Source organism: Nannospalax galili, unplaced genomic scaffold, assembly GCF_000622305.1.
Source record: "Nannospalax galili isolate Female #2095 unplaced genomic scaffold, S.galili_v1.0 scaffold95, whole genome shotgun sequence".
Classification (NCBI taxonomy): Eukaryota; Metazoa; Chordata; class Mammalia; order Rodentia; family Spalacidae; genus Nannospalax; species Nannospalax galili.
The window spans coordinates 908,164-927,814 of record NW_008342393.1 but is presented as its reverse complement, the minus strand read 5'-3'; the positions used below and the strand labels follow the sequence as shown (position 1 = coordinate 927,814).

The window sequence follows — 19,651 nt, the reverse complement described above, 5'->3', positions numbered from 1 at the left end:
GCAGGAGCTGGAGCACAGGCCATGGAGGAACGCTGCTTACTGGCTTGCTCGCCTGGCCCCTGCTCAGTCTATTTTCTTATGTAACACAGGCCCACCTGCCCAGGGGTGGCACCACCCACAGTGGGCTGGGCCCTTCCACATCACACAACAATCAAGAAGATGCCCCACAGACATAGCCACAGGCCAGTCCAATGAAGGTAATTCCCCAATTGAGGCTCTCTCAACCCAGGTGTGTCAAGTTGACACTAAAGCTATCCCGCACAAAAGCTCAAGCTGTAACATAAGGAAAAAAGACAAGTCACAAGTTTTCTTTAGGACCCATGGTGATTTTACTCCTGGAAAATTCAATGCACAGCAAAAATAGTTTTATAAGACATGGGGTCAGAGGCTGGGGTGATAGCTCCATTGGTAAAGTGCTTGCTTTGAAAGCCCGAGGACCTAAATTCAATCCCCAGTACCCACAGAAAAAGTCAGTCAGGCTGGGGGTGGTGGCTGGCACACACCTTAAATGCCAGCACTTGGGAGGCAGAGGCAGGCTGATCTCTGAGTTCAAAGCCAGCCTGGTCTACACAGTGAGTTCCAGGTTAGCTGGGACTACAGGGAGACCCTGTCTCAAAAAGGCCAAAAAAAAAAAAAAAAAAAAAAAAACCAGGCAAAAACCAGGCACATGCCCTTAATCCCAGCACTTCAGAGGCAGAGGCAGGTGGATCTCTGTGAGTTCAAGGCCGGCCTGATCTACATAGCAAGTTCCAGGCCAGCTGCGGCTACAGGGAGACCCTGTCTCAAACAACAGCAGGAACAATAGCCAGGCATGCTGGCATGCACTTGTAATCTCAGTGCTGGGGAGAGGGAGACAGGAGATGCCTGGGGCTCGCTGACCAGTCAGTCTAGCATACTTGGCAGGCTTCCGTGCATACACATGCATACACATGTGCACACACACATGTGTGTGCAACCAAAAAGTGGGGCTGTAAGAGATTTGTCTTCTAGGTCTGATCATTATGAACACATTTCTCATGTACGTGATTGTCTCAAAAAATGGAAAATGAGAGATGTGTTCTTTTTGTTGGAATTTAATGTTGTGTCAGAACTTTCACACCCTCCCAGACACTCCACATCTTCAACCTGCTGTCTGTCAAATTCCAGAGGCCCCAATTTTGGGACAATCAAAACTAGCACAAGCCTCATAAATTTCAAAAAATGTCCCCTAGGGGGCGGTAGCGTTCCTGCTAAAAGTTAACTGTCCAGGACCCTGCTGTTTAACTTTTTCCCCTCCCTTTCTTCCTTTTCTTCCCCCCCTTCCCTTCCCTTCCTCTCTTTATCTCTGTTTCTTTTGTTTGCTAGGGACGGAAGCCAGGACCTTGCATGTTCTAGGCAAGCGCTCCACTACTGAGTCACATTTCCAGTCCAAACTCTACATTTGAGATTGTTCTACAACAGTACATGGATCTCTGGCTCCCTTTCAGGAGTAGGTTGATCATAAGGACATGTCAAGAACTTAGCCTGTTCTCTAGAGTGATACTCAGCTGTTGTAAACAAGGCTTCGATGAAGAAAGCCAACTTTGTGCTGCATTTGTGTGATCAGTTGTCTAAAGGAATTCTTAGAAGTGGCCTTGCTGGGTCAGGGTTTATGCTTTTAGAATGCAGGCCTTTATAAACATCCCCAACTGCCTTGCACAACAACAAAACTCCTAAATCCACGTGTCTCCATCAGGGCAGTGCTCCAAGAGCCAGGGTCAGGGCCAGTTCTGGGAGGTCTTATTCAGGACCCTACACCTCTAGGGAACATGCCTCTAAAGGCCACACCAAGGGTCCCTCAAATGAAGTGTTCAGCAACTCCCAGTCCACCTACTCAGGCCAGAAATGCCTGTCCCCAGCTGGGCTGACCCCAGAAGTTACATTCGTTTGATTAGTAGTGTTGGGGATTGAACCCAGGGCCCTGCACATGCTAAGCCCATGCTCTAACACCGAGTTACACCACAGACTAACATTTACTTTAAATTTCAAAACAAAAACAGCTTTGTGCTTCTTCTGATTCTGTAGGTAATGCCTATGTATTTAGGGAGAAATCTTTCCTTGACCACCGTTTACTTTAAAAACTTCATAAAAGCCGCCAAAGCGTGGTGTGTACACCTTTAATCTCAGCACTTGGGAGGCAGAAGCAGGCATATTTCCAGGCCAGCCTGGTGTACACAGAGTTTCAGACCAGTCAGGGCTAGGCTAGATAGTGTGACCTTGTCTCAAAAATAAACCAAAAATGGGCTGGAGAGATGGCTCAGTGGTTAAGAGCACTGACTGCTCTTGCAGAGGACCCAGGTTCACCACCCACATGGTCCCTAACTTCAGTTCCAAGGGATCCGACGCCCTCTTCTGGCCTCAATGGGCACTGTATGACATGGGTGGTGTACTTACATGCAGACAAAACACTTATACACATAAAATAAAAAATAAAAACAACCATCCCCAAACCAAGCTGGGTATAGTGACACATGCCTTTAATCCCAGAACTCTGAGAGTTCAAAGCCAACCTGGTCTACATAGCAAGCTCCGGGCCAGCCAGAGCTACATAGTGAGACCCTGCCTCAAATCACCAAAATAAATAAATAAATAATAAATAAATAAATAAATAAATAAATAAATAAAATTAACAAACCAAAAACTAAACAGGAAAGAGAAATAACACACGAGGACTTCAGTGGTCTCACCTACAAAACAAGAGAATAATCTCGTGACTGTGAAACTGTTGATAAACCACCAACTTTGAGGTTGAAAGGGGCTTACTGGGGCTGGGTTCCCGTGTCATTTTTGAACTCGGTTTGGGGTTGGACGGGAATGGGAAGAACAGGACTCTATGTGCTCCAAGCTGGCTTCGGACTCTTCCTTTTGGCCACTGGTTGTTTTATTAGCCACCGCTCGCACTTACTCCGCCCCCACAAACTGGAGGTTCTGAGAGGTGGAAAAGCAGCAAGGCCTTTCACCGGGAAAGGTTATGGTTGGCCCCTTGGAATCCACGTGCTAATAGCGGAGGCTGGGCGGCTCCAGCGCCGGTCCTGACCAGTTGGGGTCGGGGGGATGGGGCGGAGAAGGTAGTGACGTGGCTGGGCGGCTCCAGCGCCGGTCCTGACCAGTTGGGGTCGGGGGGATGGGGAGGGGGCGGAGAAGGTAGTGACGCTAAAGCCACGGCCCACTCTGCTTAAAGGAGCAGGATCCCGCGTGCTTGTTCCTGATAAAGCAAATATCACAGTGGTATATTAAATCTTAAAGGCAAGGGGGTCGGCGGGGTGTCAGGGTCCGCGGTGGTGCGGGAGATGAATTCTGGAGGCCAGCCTAGGGCTACATAGTGAGACCCTGTCTCTAAAAAACAGCCCCTTCCCCCCAAAATGGGGGAGCCTAATTCTGCAATAACTCACTTCAAAAAGTTTTGAGCTTTAAAGGAGACAACAGTGTTGAATGTAGATACAAGAAATATGGGGTTCGTCTTCCCCCGTTTCAGTGTGCCCCAGGACTCTGTGACCCAAAGCGGTGCTGTACTTCGTCCACGGCCCGACGCCTGGCTCACGTTACCCCTCATTTAACCCAGCTGCCCTGCGGTTTAAAAAGCGTTTGGGGGTTGCAGCCTGGTTTCGTCATCCTTAACCAAGAATGGCAATTCCTGCCCAAGGTTGTAGAACTCCATGGGAGCGCTCGGCAGGCAGAGGCTGGCCATTAGGTTTCTCTAGTGACCTTGAAGAACCTACTCTTGCGGCCACAGCTTTACAGACCCGAACACCAAGAAGCAATACCCATGCGGTCTGGAAAGTTCCCGAAAGCGCAGGTACTGACTCCGGGCAACGCCGCTCCCGGGCGTGGCCGGGGTGGAGCTTGTGAGAAGAAGCTCGGGCACTGCGGCCATGCAGCAGGGTCACTGCGACCTGCACGCGGCGACCTTGACCTGCAGGCCACCGGGCTGCGGAGAGCGAGCCCCGAAGCGAACCCGCCTACGCGGCCAGGCGCAGGGGGGCGGGACTGGGGTGGAGGCGGGCTTCGAGTGGGCGGTGCCCGCGACACTCCGGGCGTAAGGCCGGTTGGCCTGCGGGGCGGGGCTAGAAGCCGCAAGGGGGCGGGGCCAACCTACTGCTTTCGGAGTCCCGCTGCGGCGCGAGGCGGGCGCGCGCGGACCCTGCACTGGCCGCGGAGCGGCTATGGGCCAGATAGGCCCTTGGCGCGGCGCCCCGCAAGCACGGGCTTAGAGCCAGGTGGGCGGGCCAGGGCTGAGGGCTGACTGCGGATCGAGGTGGGGGTGGGCGTTCTGGGGGTACCTGGGAGCCACAGCCGCGGGCAGTGAGTCTGGCATGGTCGGCCTCACCTGGCGCTGTTTGGCCGGGCTTGGACAGGGGGATGTCGCCGGGGCTCGGAGACAGACCTGATTATCCGTTTCCGTTGAGCCCCGCGACGGATATTTAGCGGAGAGAACGTCTTCCCCATCTAGGCCTCCAGGCCTGCTCCATCTGGCCCGGGCCGGTAGTGTGGCAGAGCGCAGCAGTCCCGAGAGGGAAAATGGACTTTTCTGTGTCACCAGATTTGTTTACACGCTTCCCTTGATCCCGGCTCCACCTCTACTCTGCTGGTGCGCGCATGTGCCCGCCCTGATAGATGCTGGGCGGAGGGGCAAGGCTCAGGTGTTTTCGATCTTTGGATATTCAGGCCCAAACTCGGCCTCTGCGGTTAAGAAGTGCCTAGTAAGCTATGTGCTGTGGCTGAGGACATGGCATTGACCAGCACTGCCGTTGACCAGTGCGTGGCTATTCCAGCCTCTCTCCAAACTACTGAAGTGACCTTGGGGGTCACCCGCCTCCTTAGTTTTCCCCCTTGGCACAGTGAACCCCGCACTAAAAAATTTCCAAGATTTCGGAGGCAAGTGCTGGGTGAGTGGTGAGCAGTGATTAAAGTCCCCAAACTTTGCTGGCTAATGTCTCCAAGTGCCTAGTCAGTGGGTGCCCTCCATTTGACTGAGGTTTGTCTTTTCAGGATTGAAGGTCCAAGATGGATGATCAGGATCCTGGGGGCATTAGCCTCCTTCAACAAATGGTGGCCTCAGGGGCTGGGGCTGTGGTCACCTCTCTCTTTAGTAAGACCTGGGGAGGTGGGATGTATGGGCAGCTGGGGTTTAGGGTGGGCCAGGTTGGAAGGAGGTTGGAAGAAATTTGGTCCTGATGAAGGGGGTTGGAGGAAGAGTGGGGTCCTAAAGGAACCTTCAGTTTTGTCTCCTTCCCTAGTGACACCCCTGGATGTGGTAAAGGTCCGCCTGCAGTCTCAGAGGCCTTCGGTACCCAGCGGTGAGTACCTGAACCTGGAGTCAAAATGAGGGGAACTGCCAGACAAAACAGGGCCTCCCAAAGATGGGGTCCTTCCGGAGTGGGGGAGTGGGGGAGTGGTCCTGACTGCCAGGGCTGCTTTGTGTTTCAGAGCTAACACCTCCCTCAAGATTCTGGAATCTCTCCTATACCAAATGTGAGTACTCTGAACTGTACGAACCTGGGAGGGGCTCAGGGAGGAAGTGTCCTAGTGTCCCCAGAGCACCTGGGGGAGCCCATGTATTTTAGGCCATGTTAGTGAGTCATAAGTCCACATGGTGCCCCAGTCACTACCACCCAGCAAGGTTCTGGGCCTTGCCAACCTAAATGCTCCCCCCTTCTCCAGCACCCTCCACTCTACAATCCCCAGGGAAATGCCTCCTTTACTGCAATGGTGTCTTGGAGCCCCTGTATCTGTGTCCAAATGGTCCTCGCTGTGGTACCTGGTTTCAAGATCCTACCCGCTTCACCGGCACTGTGGTAAGGAGCAGTATCCTGTACCTGAGGGATTTGGGCTGGTTAGGCAGCAGGCCTTGAGAAGGAATGGACAGTGCAGAGGAGGTAGGGATGGACAGTGCAGCTTGGAAAGAGCTTGCCAGGGAGGCAGGGCCTTTGGAAGGTAAGTACTCTGAGGCTGGGAATCAAAACCAAGGCCTTGATACATGCTAAACAAGCACTCTACTACTGAATTGCACCCCCAGCCCTCCCTAAAGGTTTTCACTTATTTATTTTTGGTGGTAATATTGTTTTTGAGACAGGGTCCCCCTGTAGCCCTATCTGGCCTTCTAGAACTCACCATATAGACCAGGCTGGTCTCCATCTCACAGAGATCTGCCAACTTCTGCCTCCCATAAAGTTTTTAAATACTTACTTTTTTTTTGGCCAGACATGGTGGTGCATACTTTTAATCCCAGCACTTAGGAGGCAGAGGCTGACCTGGATCTCACAGAGATCTATATAGTGAGTTCCAGGCCAGCTGGGGCTGCAGGGAGACCCTATCTCAAAAAAGACAAAAAAAAAAAAAGAAAAAAGAAAAAATTTTTTGATTTATTATTTATTTATTTATTCTTAATTTTGAGACAGAGTCTCCCTGTAGCCCCAAGCAGGCCTGGAACTTGCTATGTCAACCAGGCTGGCCTTGAACTCACAGAGATTTGCCTGCCTCTGCCTCCCAGGCACTGGGATTAAAGGCGTGTGCCCCCACACCCAGCAAATAGATTTCTTAGTTTATGTGTATGAGTGTTTTGCCTGCATGTAAGTAAGTGCACGCCTGTTGTGCAAAGCCTGCAGAACCCAGAAGAGGGTGTCAGATCCCCTAAGAACTGGATTTACGGATGGTTGTTAGCTACCATGTGGGTGCTGGGAATGGAACCTGGGTCCTCTGCAAGAGCAGCCAGTGCTCTTAACTGCTAGATATCTCTCCAAGCCTCCCCCCCCCAAGGTTTTGAAGGGTGAATAGGAATCTACCTAGAACTAAATGGGGAGCTGCATGTGTGGCTGCCTCAAGGGGCACTGGCTTTCACCATGACTCAGGGCTGTGTGCAGAGGCTGATCTTGCTCGTGATCTTGCTCATGTTCACCTTCTTCTCCTTTGGATGGTGCCTGCTTCATCAGGATGCCTTTGTGAAAATTGTGAGACATGAGGGTACCAGGACCCTGTGGAGTGGCCTCCCAGCCACCTTGTAAGTACCCTAGTCATGGTGTTTCCTTCCCTTGGCACCTACTGGTCCTTGCTTTCTGGCTTTCTTTTGGCTGGCAGGGTGGGGAAGGGATGCTTGAAAGGTTGGGAGCCCTTAGGAGTCCTATCTGGCCTGTGTTCACACCCCAGAGTGATGACTGTACCAGCCACCGCCATCTACTTCACTGCCTATGACCAGCTCAAGGCCTTCCTATGTGGTCATACCCTGACCTCTGACTTCTACGCACCCATGGTGGCTGGCGCCCTGGCCCGCAGTGAGCACAACCCCCAGCCCTTGATCTCCCTCTGCCCCTCCTGTGTCCCAGACTTGTTATTCCTGGTTCCCTGCCCTAGCCTCTGACAGCTTGGGGGTAGGGGACTCTAAGCCCTCAGACCCTGGGGTGAGAGGTGGGTTCTGACATATAGGATCTGTGACCCAACCTTTTTCCACTATTTTCCCAACCCTCTTCCCTTCAGTGGGCACTGTGACAGTGATCAGCCCCCTAGAGCTTGTGAGGACCAAGCTGCAGGCTCAGCACGTGTCATATCGGGAGCTAGCCACCTGTGTTCAAGCTTCAGTGGCTCAGGGGGGCTGGCGCTCACTGTGGCTCGGCTGGGGTCCCACAGCCCTTCGAGATGTGCCCTTCTCAGGTAGGCACCAGGGGTGCAGGGAGTGGGTAAGGAAGCCCTTGGGTAATGCACAAGGGGTCTGTAGCCAAGTCCCTCCTTCGTTACTCATGTCCCCAAAGTCACATCACTTCTCAGAACCTGAGTTCCTCCTTAGAGTCAGATCCAGCAGGGAGGGGTTTTGCCTTGATTTTCCTGAACTAAGTCCTGAAAAGGACACAGCAGAGAAGCCTGTGCCCAGGAAGGCCTGGCTGTCAGTGGGAAATGAGTTTGGAGCCCCACATCCTGGCCTCCTCTAATGAGTATACCCCACTTCCCAAGCTCTGTATTGGTTCAACTATGAACTGGTGAAGAGCTGGCTGAATGGGCTGAGACCAAAAGACCAGACATCAGTGGGCGTCAGCTTTGTGGCTGGTGGCATCTCAGGAACGGTGAGTTGACGGGGCTGGGAGTAAGGCTACCAGAGGCATCACAGGGACCTGAGTGAGGGTCATTGGAGATGCCCCCAAGAAGGGTCCCCACATAACAGTGTATCAGTGCCTGCCAGGGAGCTCAGTTACTTTCCTAAGCCACCCTAGCTGCCTTGGGCCCTCCCAGGCTGGGAGCCATGGGACTGCTGGGATAGGGATCCTGGGAATCTGAGCCCTGTCTCGGCCTTACCAGGTGGCTGCCACCCTCACACTACCCTTTGATGTGGTGAAGACACAGCGGCAGGTCGCACTGGGAGGTGTGGAGGCTGTAAGAGGTGAGCTGGGGCTAGTGAAGGTGGTCGGCAGGCAGGGGCTCAGACTGGGTCCTACTGAGCTGGGCCTTAAATCTGCAGTGAAGCCTCCAAGAGTTGACTCCACCTGGCTCCTGCTTCAGAGAATCAGGGCTGAATCAGGCACCAAAGGACTCTTTGCAGGTAGGTGCCTGTCTCTGTGCATCTACAGTGTGCATGTGTGCTGCGTACACGGGTGGTACCTTGCCCCCTGACCTTGGTCTGCCCTCCCACCACAGGTTTCCTCCCAAGGATCATCAAGGCTGCTCCTTCGTGTGCCATCATGATCAGCACTTACGAGCTTGGCAAAAGCTTTTTCCAGAGGCTCAACCAGGAACAGCCTCTGAGCCACTGAAAGGCAAGGAGCCACCCAGCATAGTGGGAGCAGGAGACTGAGCCAAGTGCCTTTCCCTCCCAATGCAGTCACCAGGCTGCCGTCACAATTCGATTCCTACTGTTCCTTTTCCCCAGATCACCATTTCCATGTTCAAGACCAAATCTGACAACTGCCCCTTCTTTGTGTTCCCTTTGTGTTTATTGTAGCTTGGCCCAGAAGACTCAAGATCCCAGGGCCAGGTTGTCTGCCCAGCCCTGTCCATTCCCTTTCTAAAGATGATGACTTCTGTGCACTGCTGTGACTGAGGTGTTGGGCAGGGGTGTGGGGAGCGAATTCAGTGGGGCCCAGTCAGGCATGGTGGCGCACACAGGTTTCTCCAACACTCAGGAAACAGAGTCGGGTGGATCTCTGTGAGATTGAGGCCAGCCTGGGCTACATAGTAAGACCCTGTCTCAAATGAGGGTCACGGATTAGCATGGTAGTGAGATCCCTTCACATTGGGCCCACTGTTAGAGTGAGCCAAGAGTCATCTCTCCAAGGGCATACTGAGGTGGCAGCAGTGGAATGGGTTGCCCACTTGCCAGTTCTAGCATGATGAGGGGGCTTACAACTTTGGGCTAAAGCAGAGTTGTGCAGCCCCATCAAGGCACACCCCAGGGATCTCTGCTGGGGGTTGAGCACCTGTTAGAGGGGTCAGTTCCCGGGGTACCTACAGGTCTACAGAAGTCCCCCCCGCCTTGCTCTGGATTATGGCTCACCAGCCCCCACAGGGCACATGCTAGATCTGGCAGCATCACCTTGACTAAGACCCTGGTAACCTGGAACCTTACCCCAGTGTTCAACAGATAAAGCCATCTCAGTCCTGGTTTTTATTTTTCTCATCTCCCTCCTGATTCCCCCACACAGGAGCCAAGGAAGGGTGACTTCAGAGGGTACATGAGGACAGACCAGAGGGGCAGGGCAGCGGGATTGCCAGGGCTAGACCATTTGCTCCTGAGGCAGGTGTGGGAGATGAGCAAAGGAAAGTCCAGAGGAGTCCAGGCAGGCTTCAAGGTCATTAGCTTCCCGAGGGTGGCTATCTGTGGCTTTGGTGCCCCTGCCTTCTGGCCCCACCATGTCACAACTCCTGCCTCCTCGGGCAGGAGGCTAAAGCAGGAAAGTGGCAAGGGTTGTCTTCCCCCAGAGACCCATGGCTAGGTGGGCAGCATTCTTGAAGGGTGCCTGACTTGGGGGACTCAAAGGTGGCAGGTGTCCATGGCCCCTGGCGGGTGGGGCTGGCGCTGCCCACACCACTCCTCAGCTGGGGCTAAGTGCTGGGCTGCCCTCGGGGCTGTCGCTCACCAGGCATTCGTTGGATTTGAAGCTCGCCAGGGACTTGCAGCTGGGGATGGAGGCCAGAGAGCCGCAGAGGCCCAGCATGGAGGGCGTGGGGTCCTTCCCTGGGGAGAGAGGGCGGGTGAGGCCATGCCAACCAGGTTGCATGCGTGTGTTGGGAGGTGTTTGTGGGTGGGCAGTAAAGACATCCCCAGGACACTTGGCCTTTTCTGGAGTACTTGCCATTTTAAATTAAATCTTGATTGGGCACCCCCTTGCATGGGGCTTGGAACACTGTATCATAATCATCAGTTTATGTCTCTGTCTCCCCCTGAGGTTTAGCCTCTCTCTGTCCATTTATTTAACACACAGTGAGCATTTGCTCCCTTTCAAGCTCTGGGGATACAGAGAATGGACAAGACGTGGTTCCCTGCCCTCTCGGAGCTCACAGTCTGGTGGGGGAGACAGACACACAGTCACAAACAGTGTGGTGGGTTACATGTCCACAGCCTGCCTTGTCTCAAAGATCAAGAGTTAATCCAATACAGTGTGGTTATAAAAAGGATGGGAGGTCCAGGCATGGGGAAAACTGGGAAGGGAGAAACCAAGATGGAGCCAGGGATGAGGTCAACATAAAATGCATGCGTTGAAGTCCTGGGCATTCACTCGGAGGGAGCCACTAATTTGGTTCTGAGCTTCCTGGCAGCCAAAGAAAAGGGGGGGAGGGTGAAATATTGGTCAGGCAGACAGTTCACAGTGTGCATGTGATAAGAGCAAATTAGGCTGAGGATTTCCCCAAGTATGAGCCCTGTAAAGATATCATAAAACCAAAAAGCCATTGACCCCTCATACATGGACACTGGGGATGGTTTTTTTGTAACATCCCTGTTTTACAGATGGGAATTGGGTTCAGCAAGATAAAGACAATGGCCAAGCTCACAGCTAGAGAAGCCACAATTGTACCTGCTTCTCCAAGGTCTGACCATAGGCTCCGAGGCCTTGCTCCAGCCCTTCCCTAAGGGGTGCTCAGTTGGGGGGGTGCTCACCGATGGGGCCCCAGGGCTCCTCATCCCGTTTGCCCTCTCCCAGGCGCTGGGAGTCAGAGCTCAGACTGGCCTCTGCTGACAGTGGCTCCGTACTCATGAAGCTGTGTCTGTGGTAGATCAGAAAGATGTACAAGCAGGGGATGTTCAGCCCCAGGCCCTGCTTCCTGGGGGAGGAGGGGATGGGGGACAAGCACTTGAGCAAGGGCTTACCTCCGGTACAGTTTGGAGTTGCTGGCACCCTCGGCCCCGTTGAGTGTGCCCAGGGAGGGCCACTGATTGACCAGGGGTGTGGTGAGCTCCTTGGAACCCTGGGCCAGGGGGGCATGGTCACCAGGGATCAGACCTGTCCTGGGAGGGGGAGGGGTGTCAGGCCTGGCTGAGAGGAGACTCAGCAAAGGTGTGGTGGGGGGCAGGGGTTAGAAAGGAAACCCGAGTAGCCAAAATGGGGTTATATGATAATCAGGCATGGTGGGCCATGTTTGGAATCCCAGCATTAGGATGCTCAGACAAGAGGATCACAAGTCTGAGGTCAGCTACACAGACTGTTTCAAAGGTATGGGTGGGTAACAGTTGGATCCTGAAGGGGTATAGCGATGGCCTGGGGGCAGAGGGGTGGCAGGGATTCATGCATTTGAGTTCAGAGTTGGAGTAATGGTATTTAGAAGTCCCTTGGGATGATGTAGAGAGGACTGTGAGGACATGAGAACTTTGGGGGGTGGGTTGTGCAGGCTAGGTCATGTTTAAGGAAGCAATGCTCTAGGGACCAGAAGGGGTGAGGTTGGGGGTCACTGAGTGATATAGGTAGATTCCAGGCATGAACCACAGTGGTAGTGGTGTAATCAAGCTGGAGGCTGCAGAGTACTATCAGAGGTCCTGTAAATAAAGGGGTCCTGCCGTAATGGCTGGTGGCCTCTCTAGCTGATGGGGGATTGAAGCTGATGGAGGCTCTGGAGTTTTATTTTTGAGGTTAACGTTCGGCAACCGCAGGATCTTAGGGTAGAGGTGACGGAATGGGTGGGCTGATGCTGGCGAACTGGATGCTGGTGTCAGGAAAGTGATGCTAGTCAAAGGAGTGATGTTGGGGTTCCCCGGGGTCAGGGGTCAGGGCAGGCGGCAGGCTCACAGCTGCTCCTGCAGCTCCAGGATCACGCCTTCCAGCTCCCGCTTCTCGCGCTGATTCTGCGCCGCCGCCTCCTCCAGCTGCAGCTGCAGCCGCCGGTTCTCCGCCTCCAGGTCCTTCAGCTGCGATTCGCGCAGACGCACCAGCTCCTCCAAGTAGCCCTGTGGGACGCCGGCTCAGCCCGGGTAGCAGAAGGGTTCCTAACCGGAGTCCTGGCCCGACAGACCCTGCCCCCCACCGCACCCAACACCCCACGCACCTTCTGCGCATAGACGATGCGGAACTTTTGCTCCATCTTGTGCCACTTGCTGTACCAGCTGTCCTCGTCGGTGACGAGAGGCAGGTAGGGATGCTCTGGCGAGTTGTCCTCGCTCGTGCTACTCTCCGCACTGTGCCGCTCCTCCTCGTCAGTCAGATAGTCGTAGCTTAGGAACAGAAGCAGTGGATGGAGCCTGCCCCGCCCCACCCGCATCCCAAAGCCATCCCTCCCTTCATGATTCCGGACCAAACTCTATGCCCTTCCGGTGCCCATCTCCGTTCCCACTGCAATAACCCAGCTGCTCACCTCTGGGTGAACTTTAGGTAGGGTGTGTAATCGATGACCACGGGGGTCTTCCCGTCCAGAACTTCGCCCTTTAGACAGAAGCTGGGGCAGAAGAGCCACAGGGATGGGGGAGGGGATGAGGGGCGTTGGACAGTGGTGGGGGAAACAGTCCCCTTCTCCATCGCCATGCACACCCCACCTGAAGTCAATGGCGCTCAGTCCGATCAGCATCCCCGTGAGGACAGTAGCTTCCTCCCGCAGCATGATGGCTCCAGAGTCATAGAACCGCCTTTTGGGGAGAGGAGAGCAGTGACTCCCAAGGGGCCTGTGTTCCCATGACTCCTCTGCTTGCCACTCAAGGGGTTCTTATCTACCCCCTTGGACTGTCACTCATTGGGCCTAGGGCCTGACCTCCCCTCTCCCCCATCTATTAGAAGACACTCTGTTCTCTGAGCTACCCTTTCCCCAACAAACACTGGGTCACCCCAATCCTTTGAATCAGGAAACAAGTCTGTCAGTGTTTGGCAGACATACAATAAGTCTCCAAAAGACAATTTACTTTGAAATGTGGAGACTAGGTAGGGCTAAAATATACTAAAAACATCAGATTGGGTATGGTGGAGGGCACCCCCCCCCCCGAAAAAAGCTTCCCACACAGGCACATTCTCCCTTGTGATCGCCCATCCTAGGGATCCAACTTCTCTGCAAACCCCAGTCCAGGCGCTGAGGCTCTGGACACTGGAACTCTGTTCTTGGGACGAAAGAACAAAACTACTGTCATTGTTTGGAGAGCTGGCAGGGCTGTGTCTTGTAGGCCATGGCATAAGCCAAGTAAAATGGTACATGGTTGAAGCTTTCTCAAAGGTGTGTCCACAGTAGAGCTGTGCATGATGGGACTGATGCTGGCAATGACTGCCCATGATGAACACTAAATTTTATTTTTATTTTATGTGTAAGTGTGTATTGCCTGCATGTAGGTAAATGCACCCGTGTCGTACAATGCCCTCAGAGGACAGAAGAAGCCGTCCAATCACCTGGGACTGGAGTTACGGACAGTTGTTAGCTGCCATCTGGGTGCTGGGATTCAAACCCAGGTCTTCTGCAAAAACAACCAGTATTCTTAACCACTGAGCCATCTCTCCAGCCCCAATGAACACTAAATTTTTGTTGGAAGTAGTAGTGGTCCTGAATAGTATATTACAGCCTGCAGGTCTAGCTAACACATGGTTTGGAAGAAGCAATTAGCAGTGCATGCTGGGACTGTTGTAGTCCAGGTACTGAAGGTTGCTGCAGGAATTTAAGGCTTAGACAGTGAACTAGCATACTGCTTCCTGAAAGGTCTGACCTGGTAGTCCTGTTGTCCCGAAGAGCTGTGGTGATGTACTCTGACATACGCTTCTCCATCAGTGCCACCCGGATCCATGCCCGGCCCTGAAAAGCACGCTCACCATTACTTATCCCAGAGAGATTCATGTGTCCAGCAACAGATATGGTCCTTCTGCCCAATGCTGTGGGTAAGGGGTAAGGACCAAGGGGCAGACAGGGACCTTGTGTCCAGAGCAGGGGTCAGGTGTGCTGACACCACCTCCCCCCGCCCCCCCCAAGCCCCTCACCTTGGCTCGGGCTGTGCTGATGTTCTCCATGTTCTCAATGCTGCTCACACAGTTGTTGGGCACTTTGCTGCAGGCCAGCCGGATATAGTCCCAGAAGCCCCGCTGCCCATCTGAGCTGAACCAGCTCACTGGACCTGCTGGGGCACAGGCTGAGCCAGGGCAGGGAGGGGACTCAGCAAGACCAGGGAGCTTGGAAAGGGGCCATGTCATAAACTATTCACATGCATAAGCATAAGCCACCACGCACACATGTGCTGCCCTCCCCCTCACCAGTATAAGCAATGGGCATGCCCCACAGAACTGCATGTCCAATGATGGAGCTGTAGGCAGATGTCCCACAATCTTTCCAGCACTGTTTTAGTTTTCATGCAGGGCCCATGATGGGGTCCTTGGTCAGTGATGGGGTTCAGAAATCCATACAGGATATTAGAGGAGAGGGGCTGGAATTGGAAGGAATTCATGATGAGGGGCAGGGACTTAGGCATACCTTTAAAACGGTGGCTGAGGATCTGCTCCAAAATGGCTGCGAAATTAACAAACTCTTCAGATGAGTCATCAATAGGCTCTGCTGTGTACTTCTCCAGCAGGGTTTTTACAGAGAACCTGGGTCAGGAGTAGGGAGATGGGGCAGTGCGGGCTCAGACACTGCGGTAGAGGAAGGGTGTCAAGCAGAAAGGAAGTGATGGGCAGGGAAGAGGTCATGAAGGGCCCAGATGTGGGGTGGGGAGGCAGGTGGGACTAGAGTAACCACAGAGATACACATTAGGTGGAATGGGAGGGTAGGAGGTATGGGCAGGGTGACAGGTAGGAGACTGACAAAATGAGCAGAGAGGTGACAGCCAGAGAAAGGGAACTTTGGGGATACAGTGTGAGAGGAGATGAAACAATATGTAGAAAGATGAGGCAGCAAGTACCAGGGGACCACCTCCAGTCCCTGGACCACCCTTCCAAGTTGCATTTTCCATATGTGTGAGTTGGGGGTCAACCAGGAGTCAAGCCAGTTTAACTCCTGCCCTGAGCAGCCTTCCACCATTGCTGGAGCAACCTTTCATCTCTCTGAGGAAGCGGGGGGGGTCATCTGTACCAAGGCATGTGAGCTGCCGCCATGCACATAGGATATGAGTATGCATGGGTGGCCAGGTGGGCACAAAGCTCCAGGACATCCCTCTTCCCCCCTTCTCCTTCTCAGCTCTGCCACCCACACACCAGCTGCCCAGAGAGCCAGGCAGTGCAGAGCTGGCTTGAGGTTTGTGGGTGGGTGCAGGGTGTGGGTCTGACACACACTGGGTGGGAGGGGGTACTGGCATAGCTTCCTGGAAGGAATCTGGGGACTCAGACACTGGCTTCTCAGGGAGGAAGGTAGCCAAAGGAGGCAAGTGGTGCCAGGGGGTTAGAGTCAAGCAGCTCCCCATCGATCTCTCCAACACTACTCAAGCCTCCTGCTCCCTCTGCAGTCCCTACCCTGCAGTTTTCATTTGCCATGCTTGCAGTGGAGTGAAGCAGGGGGAGTATTCGCAGCTCCTGACATCTCATTATTGCCCTGCTTCTGCGGGCAGTGCAGGAGCAGGGTGTCCAGGGATATGGGAGGTATTGGATCTGGAATTATGTTTTGCATAAGCCAATTCACCCATTCTCACCACAGCCCTGGAAGGTAAGTATTCTTATGATGACCACCATCCCCATTTTACAGATAAGACTAAGGGCTCAAGAGGGGAACAGATCAGGGGCTAGAGAGACGACTCAGTAGTTAAGAACACTGGCTGCTCTTGCAGAGGACCTAGGTTTGGTTCCCAGCACCCACATGGTGGCAAACAATCGTCTGCAACTCCAGTTCCAGGGGATCCAATGCCCTCTTCTGACCCCCTTGGGCATTTCATGACACAGGTACATTTACATACATGCAGGCAATACACTAATACACATAAAATAAAAATAATTTTTTAAAAATGGGGACAGATCAGAGTCATGTAGCTTGGGAGGAGGCAAGCAGGTGCACCCCATTCTACATCCCTTGCTCTTTCTCTCTTGTAGTTTCCTGGTAGCTGTCACAATTACTGAGGCTCATGCTAGTGAATAGGCTCAGTGGCTAAAGGTGCTTGCCACTAGGCCCAAAGACCTGAGTTCAATCCCCAGAATACCCACTTGGTAGAAAGAGAGAACTGATTTCCACAATTGTCCTCTGACTTCCACACTCATGTCCTGGTGCGTGCACGCGCGTGCACACACACACACACACACACACACACACACACACACGTAATTTTAAAACATTTTTGTTTACTCTGAGTAGCCACAGCCTTCTCTGCCCTCTGTCCTCTGCCTTAAAAGTCCCCAGCCCTGGAGCATCAGCCACTAAGGCTCCAAGGCCAATGGCACAACTGAGTCCACATCCCCACCTTCCCATTGGGCTTATAGTAGGTTGGCCCTAAGGCCAGATAGGTCAATGTGGGACTACACTAGAGGAAGAAAGCCTGCTGGATCCAAAGCCTGTTTCCTTGGGTGCAAACATGAATTCAGCTTTGGTTCAGATCACAGGCAAGGATGAGAAAAAGTGAGCTGGACACAGGTGGTGAGCAGCCGAGGCCAGGCCTGCCAGGAGGGAGCCTGTGGTTAGGCCATTATCTGAGCTTTGTTATGCACACCTTCAACTTGTGGTCATCTGGGTCAGACTTCAGTGGAGGCCTGGGGCTGGGTCAGCATGGCAGCCATTTGCCATCTCTCCTTGAGGAAACTGACAGCCGGTCAGAGCCTGTGGGAACCCCATGTTGTGCTCCTGGTTAGGAGGTACAGTGGCTGCTGAAAGTTACCATGGAGACAGGGAGGCCAGGGCCCAGGGGAGCTGCCGGCCTGCTAAAGGGAGCTGCTCTGGGAGCCGGAGGCAAACCATGTGACCGTCATGAGGTAGTAGGGGCCCCTGGAGTTTCAGGGCCTTTGTCATGTCCTCAAATCCCCCCAGACTATCCCTTGGTCCCCGCTCTGAGCTACCTCCAATCTACTTGAACTTCTCTTTCTCTAGTCTAAGCCTAGGAGGCTCCCTCCTCTTCCCACACACTCTAGAGCCCCAGCTATCCTGGCAGACAAGCCAAGAGAGGGGCAAGAAGGGTGTCATCAAGACAGGGCAGTTTCTGAGTGTCAGGAGTAGCTAGTATCTTATGTGGTACACCATGGCCCATTCTTTGATATGGCTTTTACATCTAAGATGGGCATGATAGGGCACCTAAGGCCTAGAGTACTTAGGAGACTGCTCAGAGGTTACACAGCTGATAACTGAAATAAAAAGCTTGATTATGTGGTCCCAGAAGTAGAAATCTCTTGCCACCTCACCAGGAGACTTTGGGGAATGAGGGCAGAGACAGTGGCTGCGCTTTGGCCTAGAGCTTTGCCACACTCATTCCTTCCACATAACCCAGGCTCCTTTGTAGAAGGCTGATGTGCACAGCACTTTCACAACACTGGGGAATGGATGCCCTGAGACAGAGGCAGCATGGCTGGTTATGTGCCCAGGAAACCAAAAGAGCTCTGAGTGCCATAAGACTGGGCATCAAGTGGGCACTGATTCCTGGGAGGAGGAGCAAGGTCTGTGTGCAAATGGGACTGGCAAGGAAGGACAACTCAGCCCTGCATTCAGGAGCACCGTGCCTTAAGAGGACAGCACCTGGTGGACATGGGGGCAGAAAGGCTGCAATTAGAGAAGTCAGCTGGCATGAATATCCCTTGGGAGAAGGCCTACACTCAGCTGGTGGCTTCCTGGCTTCAGGACAGAGTCAGTCACTGCAGGGTTTGGGGTGGGAAGGATCACTTCCTGGGGCCTAAGAAAGCTGTGAATTTTCCCAGCCTTGAGACAGCCCCCCCCAGGGACTTATATTTCTGGGCTCCCAGTCTCTACTTGAACCCAGGGGCCCAGGCTTCTACAGCTAGGCCCTGGGTGCTTCCTTAGGTGAGGCAGCGCCCTCAGTCTTCACTGGATGGGTTCAGGGGTTTTGCCCATGTGCCCAGTTGATCCTGCCACAAGGAGCAGCTGCCTAGAGTAGGGAAGGACACCATCCTTGTTTCCTGGAGGGTTGAGTATAGGAAAGTCTCCCAGGGAAGCCCCACCCCAAGAGGCCTGACAGGAGTAGCAGTGAGGGGATTTGGAGGACATCTACCTCACCCTCTGCCTACCCTGCCCCCACTTCCACGAAGGGAGGCAGCTGTCCTCCCCTCCTCCCTCACACACAATGTCACTTCCTGGTTCTCACAGGAAGCTGCAGTACCAATTAAATACCCCTCATCCCCCAGGCCCCAGACCCGGCATAGGCCTGGCTTAGCCTAGAAGGATAACGACCAGATTCGAGCTGCCTGTCGGTTCTAGGCCTGGGAGAGACAAGTGGGCACAGTCCTTCTAACCCTTGCTCCCCTGCCTTTTTGCGGCGACTACTGGGCATCCCCCAGGGCACGCTCAACCCTTGGTTTCAAGCCGCAGCCCGCCCTAACCCCTGTCCCTGACCACCCCACCCCCGACCGCCAGCTTTGCCCACCTGCACACGGTGATCAGGTTCCTGCGCTCCACGATCACGTTGCGGGAAGATGCTTTCTTGGAGGGCAGCCCCAGAGCCATGGTGGTCTGGACAAAGCTCGCTTCCATCCAGATGTGCGGCCACTGCTGCCGCCACCAGCTGCCCCCCACCCCGCCCGACGCCCCGGCCCCCTCGCAGGATCACGGCTGGACCCTCTGCCCGCCGGGGCCCTTCGACCTCTTCACTGCCATCCCTCGGCCTCGGCGCCGGGTCCCCAGCCCCTTCGCTCCCTCCCCGGGCAGCGGCAACGATTCGGGAGCAAACGAGGCCTGGGAGGGAGCTCTCCGAGGTGCTGAGCCGGGGCTCGTCACCCCCTCCCCCAACCGCCCGCCCCCCTTGGCGGGTGACGTCAGGACCATCGGGCCCCGCCCCTCGGCAGCCCAGGCCCAATCCGCAGAGGGCTCAGAGTTTGGGGGAGGGGAAGGACTGAGGCCCCAGAGAGAGCCGATGGGGTCCCCCGGCGAGGCCTTGATTGCGAAGAGAAGGGCCTCCACCCCCACGCTCAAGGCGGGTGACTCCTGCCTGGCATCTCAGATCTGACGCCTCTGCCTTGTTTCTGACCTGGAATCGGTGCTGTCTATCTCTAATCTTTGCTTGTAGGAGGTCCTTAACTCCGGCATCCTTAACTTCACCCATTCAGCCCAGGCATCTCAGCTAGGCCTGGGGTGTGTTCAGAGAGCGCTAACCCTGAGGCAGCGGACAGTCAGAGAGACTGCACGTCCG

General features: G+C 54.1%; 2 protein-coding genes across 18 annotated transcripts; one reads left to right on the top strand and one right to left on the bottom strand.

Annotated features, from left to right (window-relative positions):
• Positions 1-3,652: 3,652 nt before the first annotated feature.
• Slc25a39 (solute carrier family 25 member 39) lies at positions 3,653-8,914 on the top strand. Of its 12 annotated transcripts, none has more exons than XM_029566005.1 (12): positions 3,653-3,814; positions 5,008-5,107; positions 5,238-5,315; positions 5,446-5,490; positions 5,680-5,813; positions 6,867-7,015; positions 7,162-7,286; positions 7,489-7,662; positions 7,960-8,069; positions 8,302-8,383; positions 8,462-8,542; positions 8,638-8,914. In XM_029566005.1, the coding sequence occupies exons 2-12, from the start codon at positions 5,023-5,025 to the stop codon at positions 8,751-8,753; spliced, it is 1,179 nt and encodes a 392-aa protein (XP_029421865.1). In that variant the 5' UTR covers positions 3,653-3,814; positions 5,008-5,022; the 3' UTR covers positions 8,754-8,914. The 12 variants fall into 12 exon arrangements, with proteins under 12 accessions (XP_029421865.1, XP_029421868.1, XP_029421870.1 ...); XM_029566008.1 differs by having other exon boundaries at positions 3,655-3,814; positions 5,256-5,315; XM_029566010.1 differs by lacking the exon at positions 3,653-3,814 and adding an exon at positions 4,080-4,235 and having other exon boundaries at positions 5,704-5,813.
• Positions 8,915-9,589: 675 nt separating this feature from the next.
• Rundc3a (RUN domain containing 3A) lies at positions 9,590-19,264 on the bottom strand. 6 transcript variants are annotated; one of them, XM_008838176.3, is made up of 11 exons: positions 18,890-19,258; positions 14,860-14,975; positions 14,373-14,521; positions 14,105-14,190; positions 12,959-13,048; positions 12,781-12,861; positions 12,475-12,640; positions 12,219-12,376; positions 11,306-11,443; positions 11,096-11,202; positions 9,590-10,174 (listed from the first exon to the last, which is right to left on the bottom strand). In XM_008838176.3, exons 1-11 carry the CDS (start codon positions 18,994-18,996, stop codon positions 10,032-10,034), a joined length of 1,341 nt encoding a protein of 446 aa, XP_008836398.1. In that variant the 5' UTR covers positions 18,997-19,258; the 3' UTR covers positions 9,590-10,031. The 6 variants fall into 6 exon arrangements, with proteins under 6 accessions (XP_008836398.1, XP_029421863.1, XP_008836399.1 ...); XM_029566003.1 differs by having other exon boundaries at positions 9,590-10,748; positions 14,373-14,509; XM_008838177.2 differs by having other exon boundaries at positions 14,373-14,509; positions 18,890-19,250.
• Between the last annotated feature and the right edge of the window lie 387 nt (positions 19,265-19,651).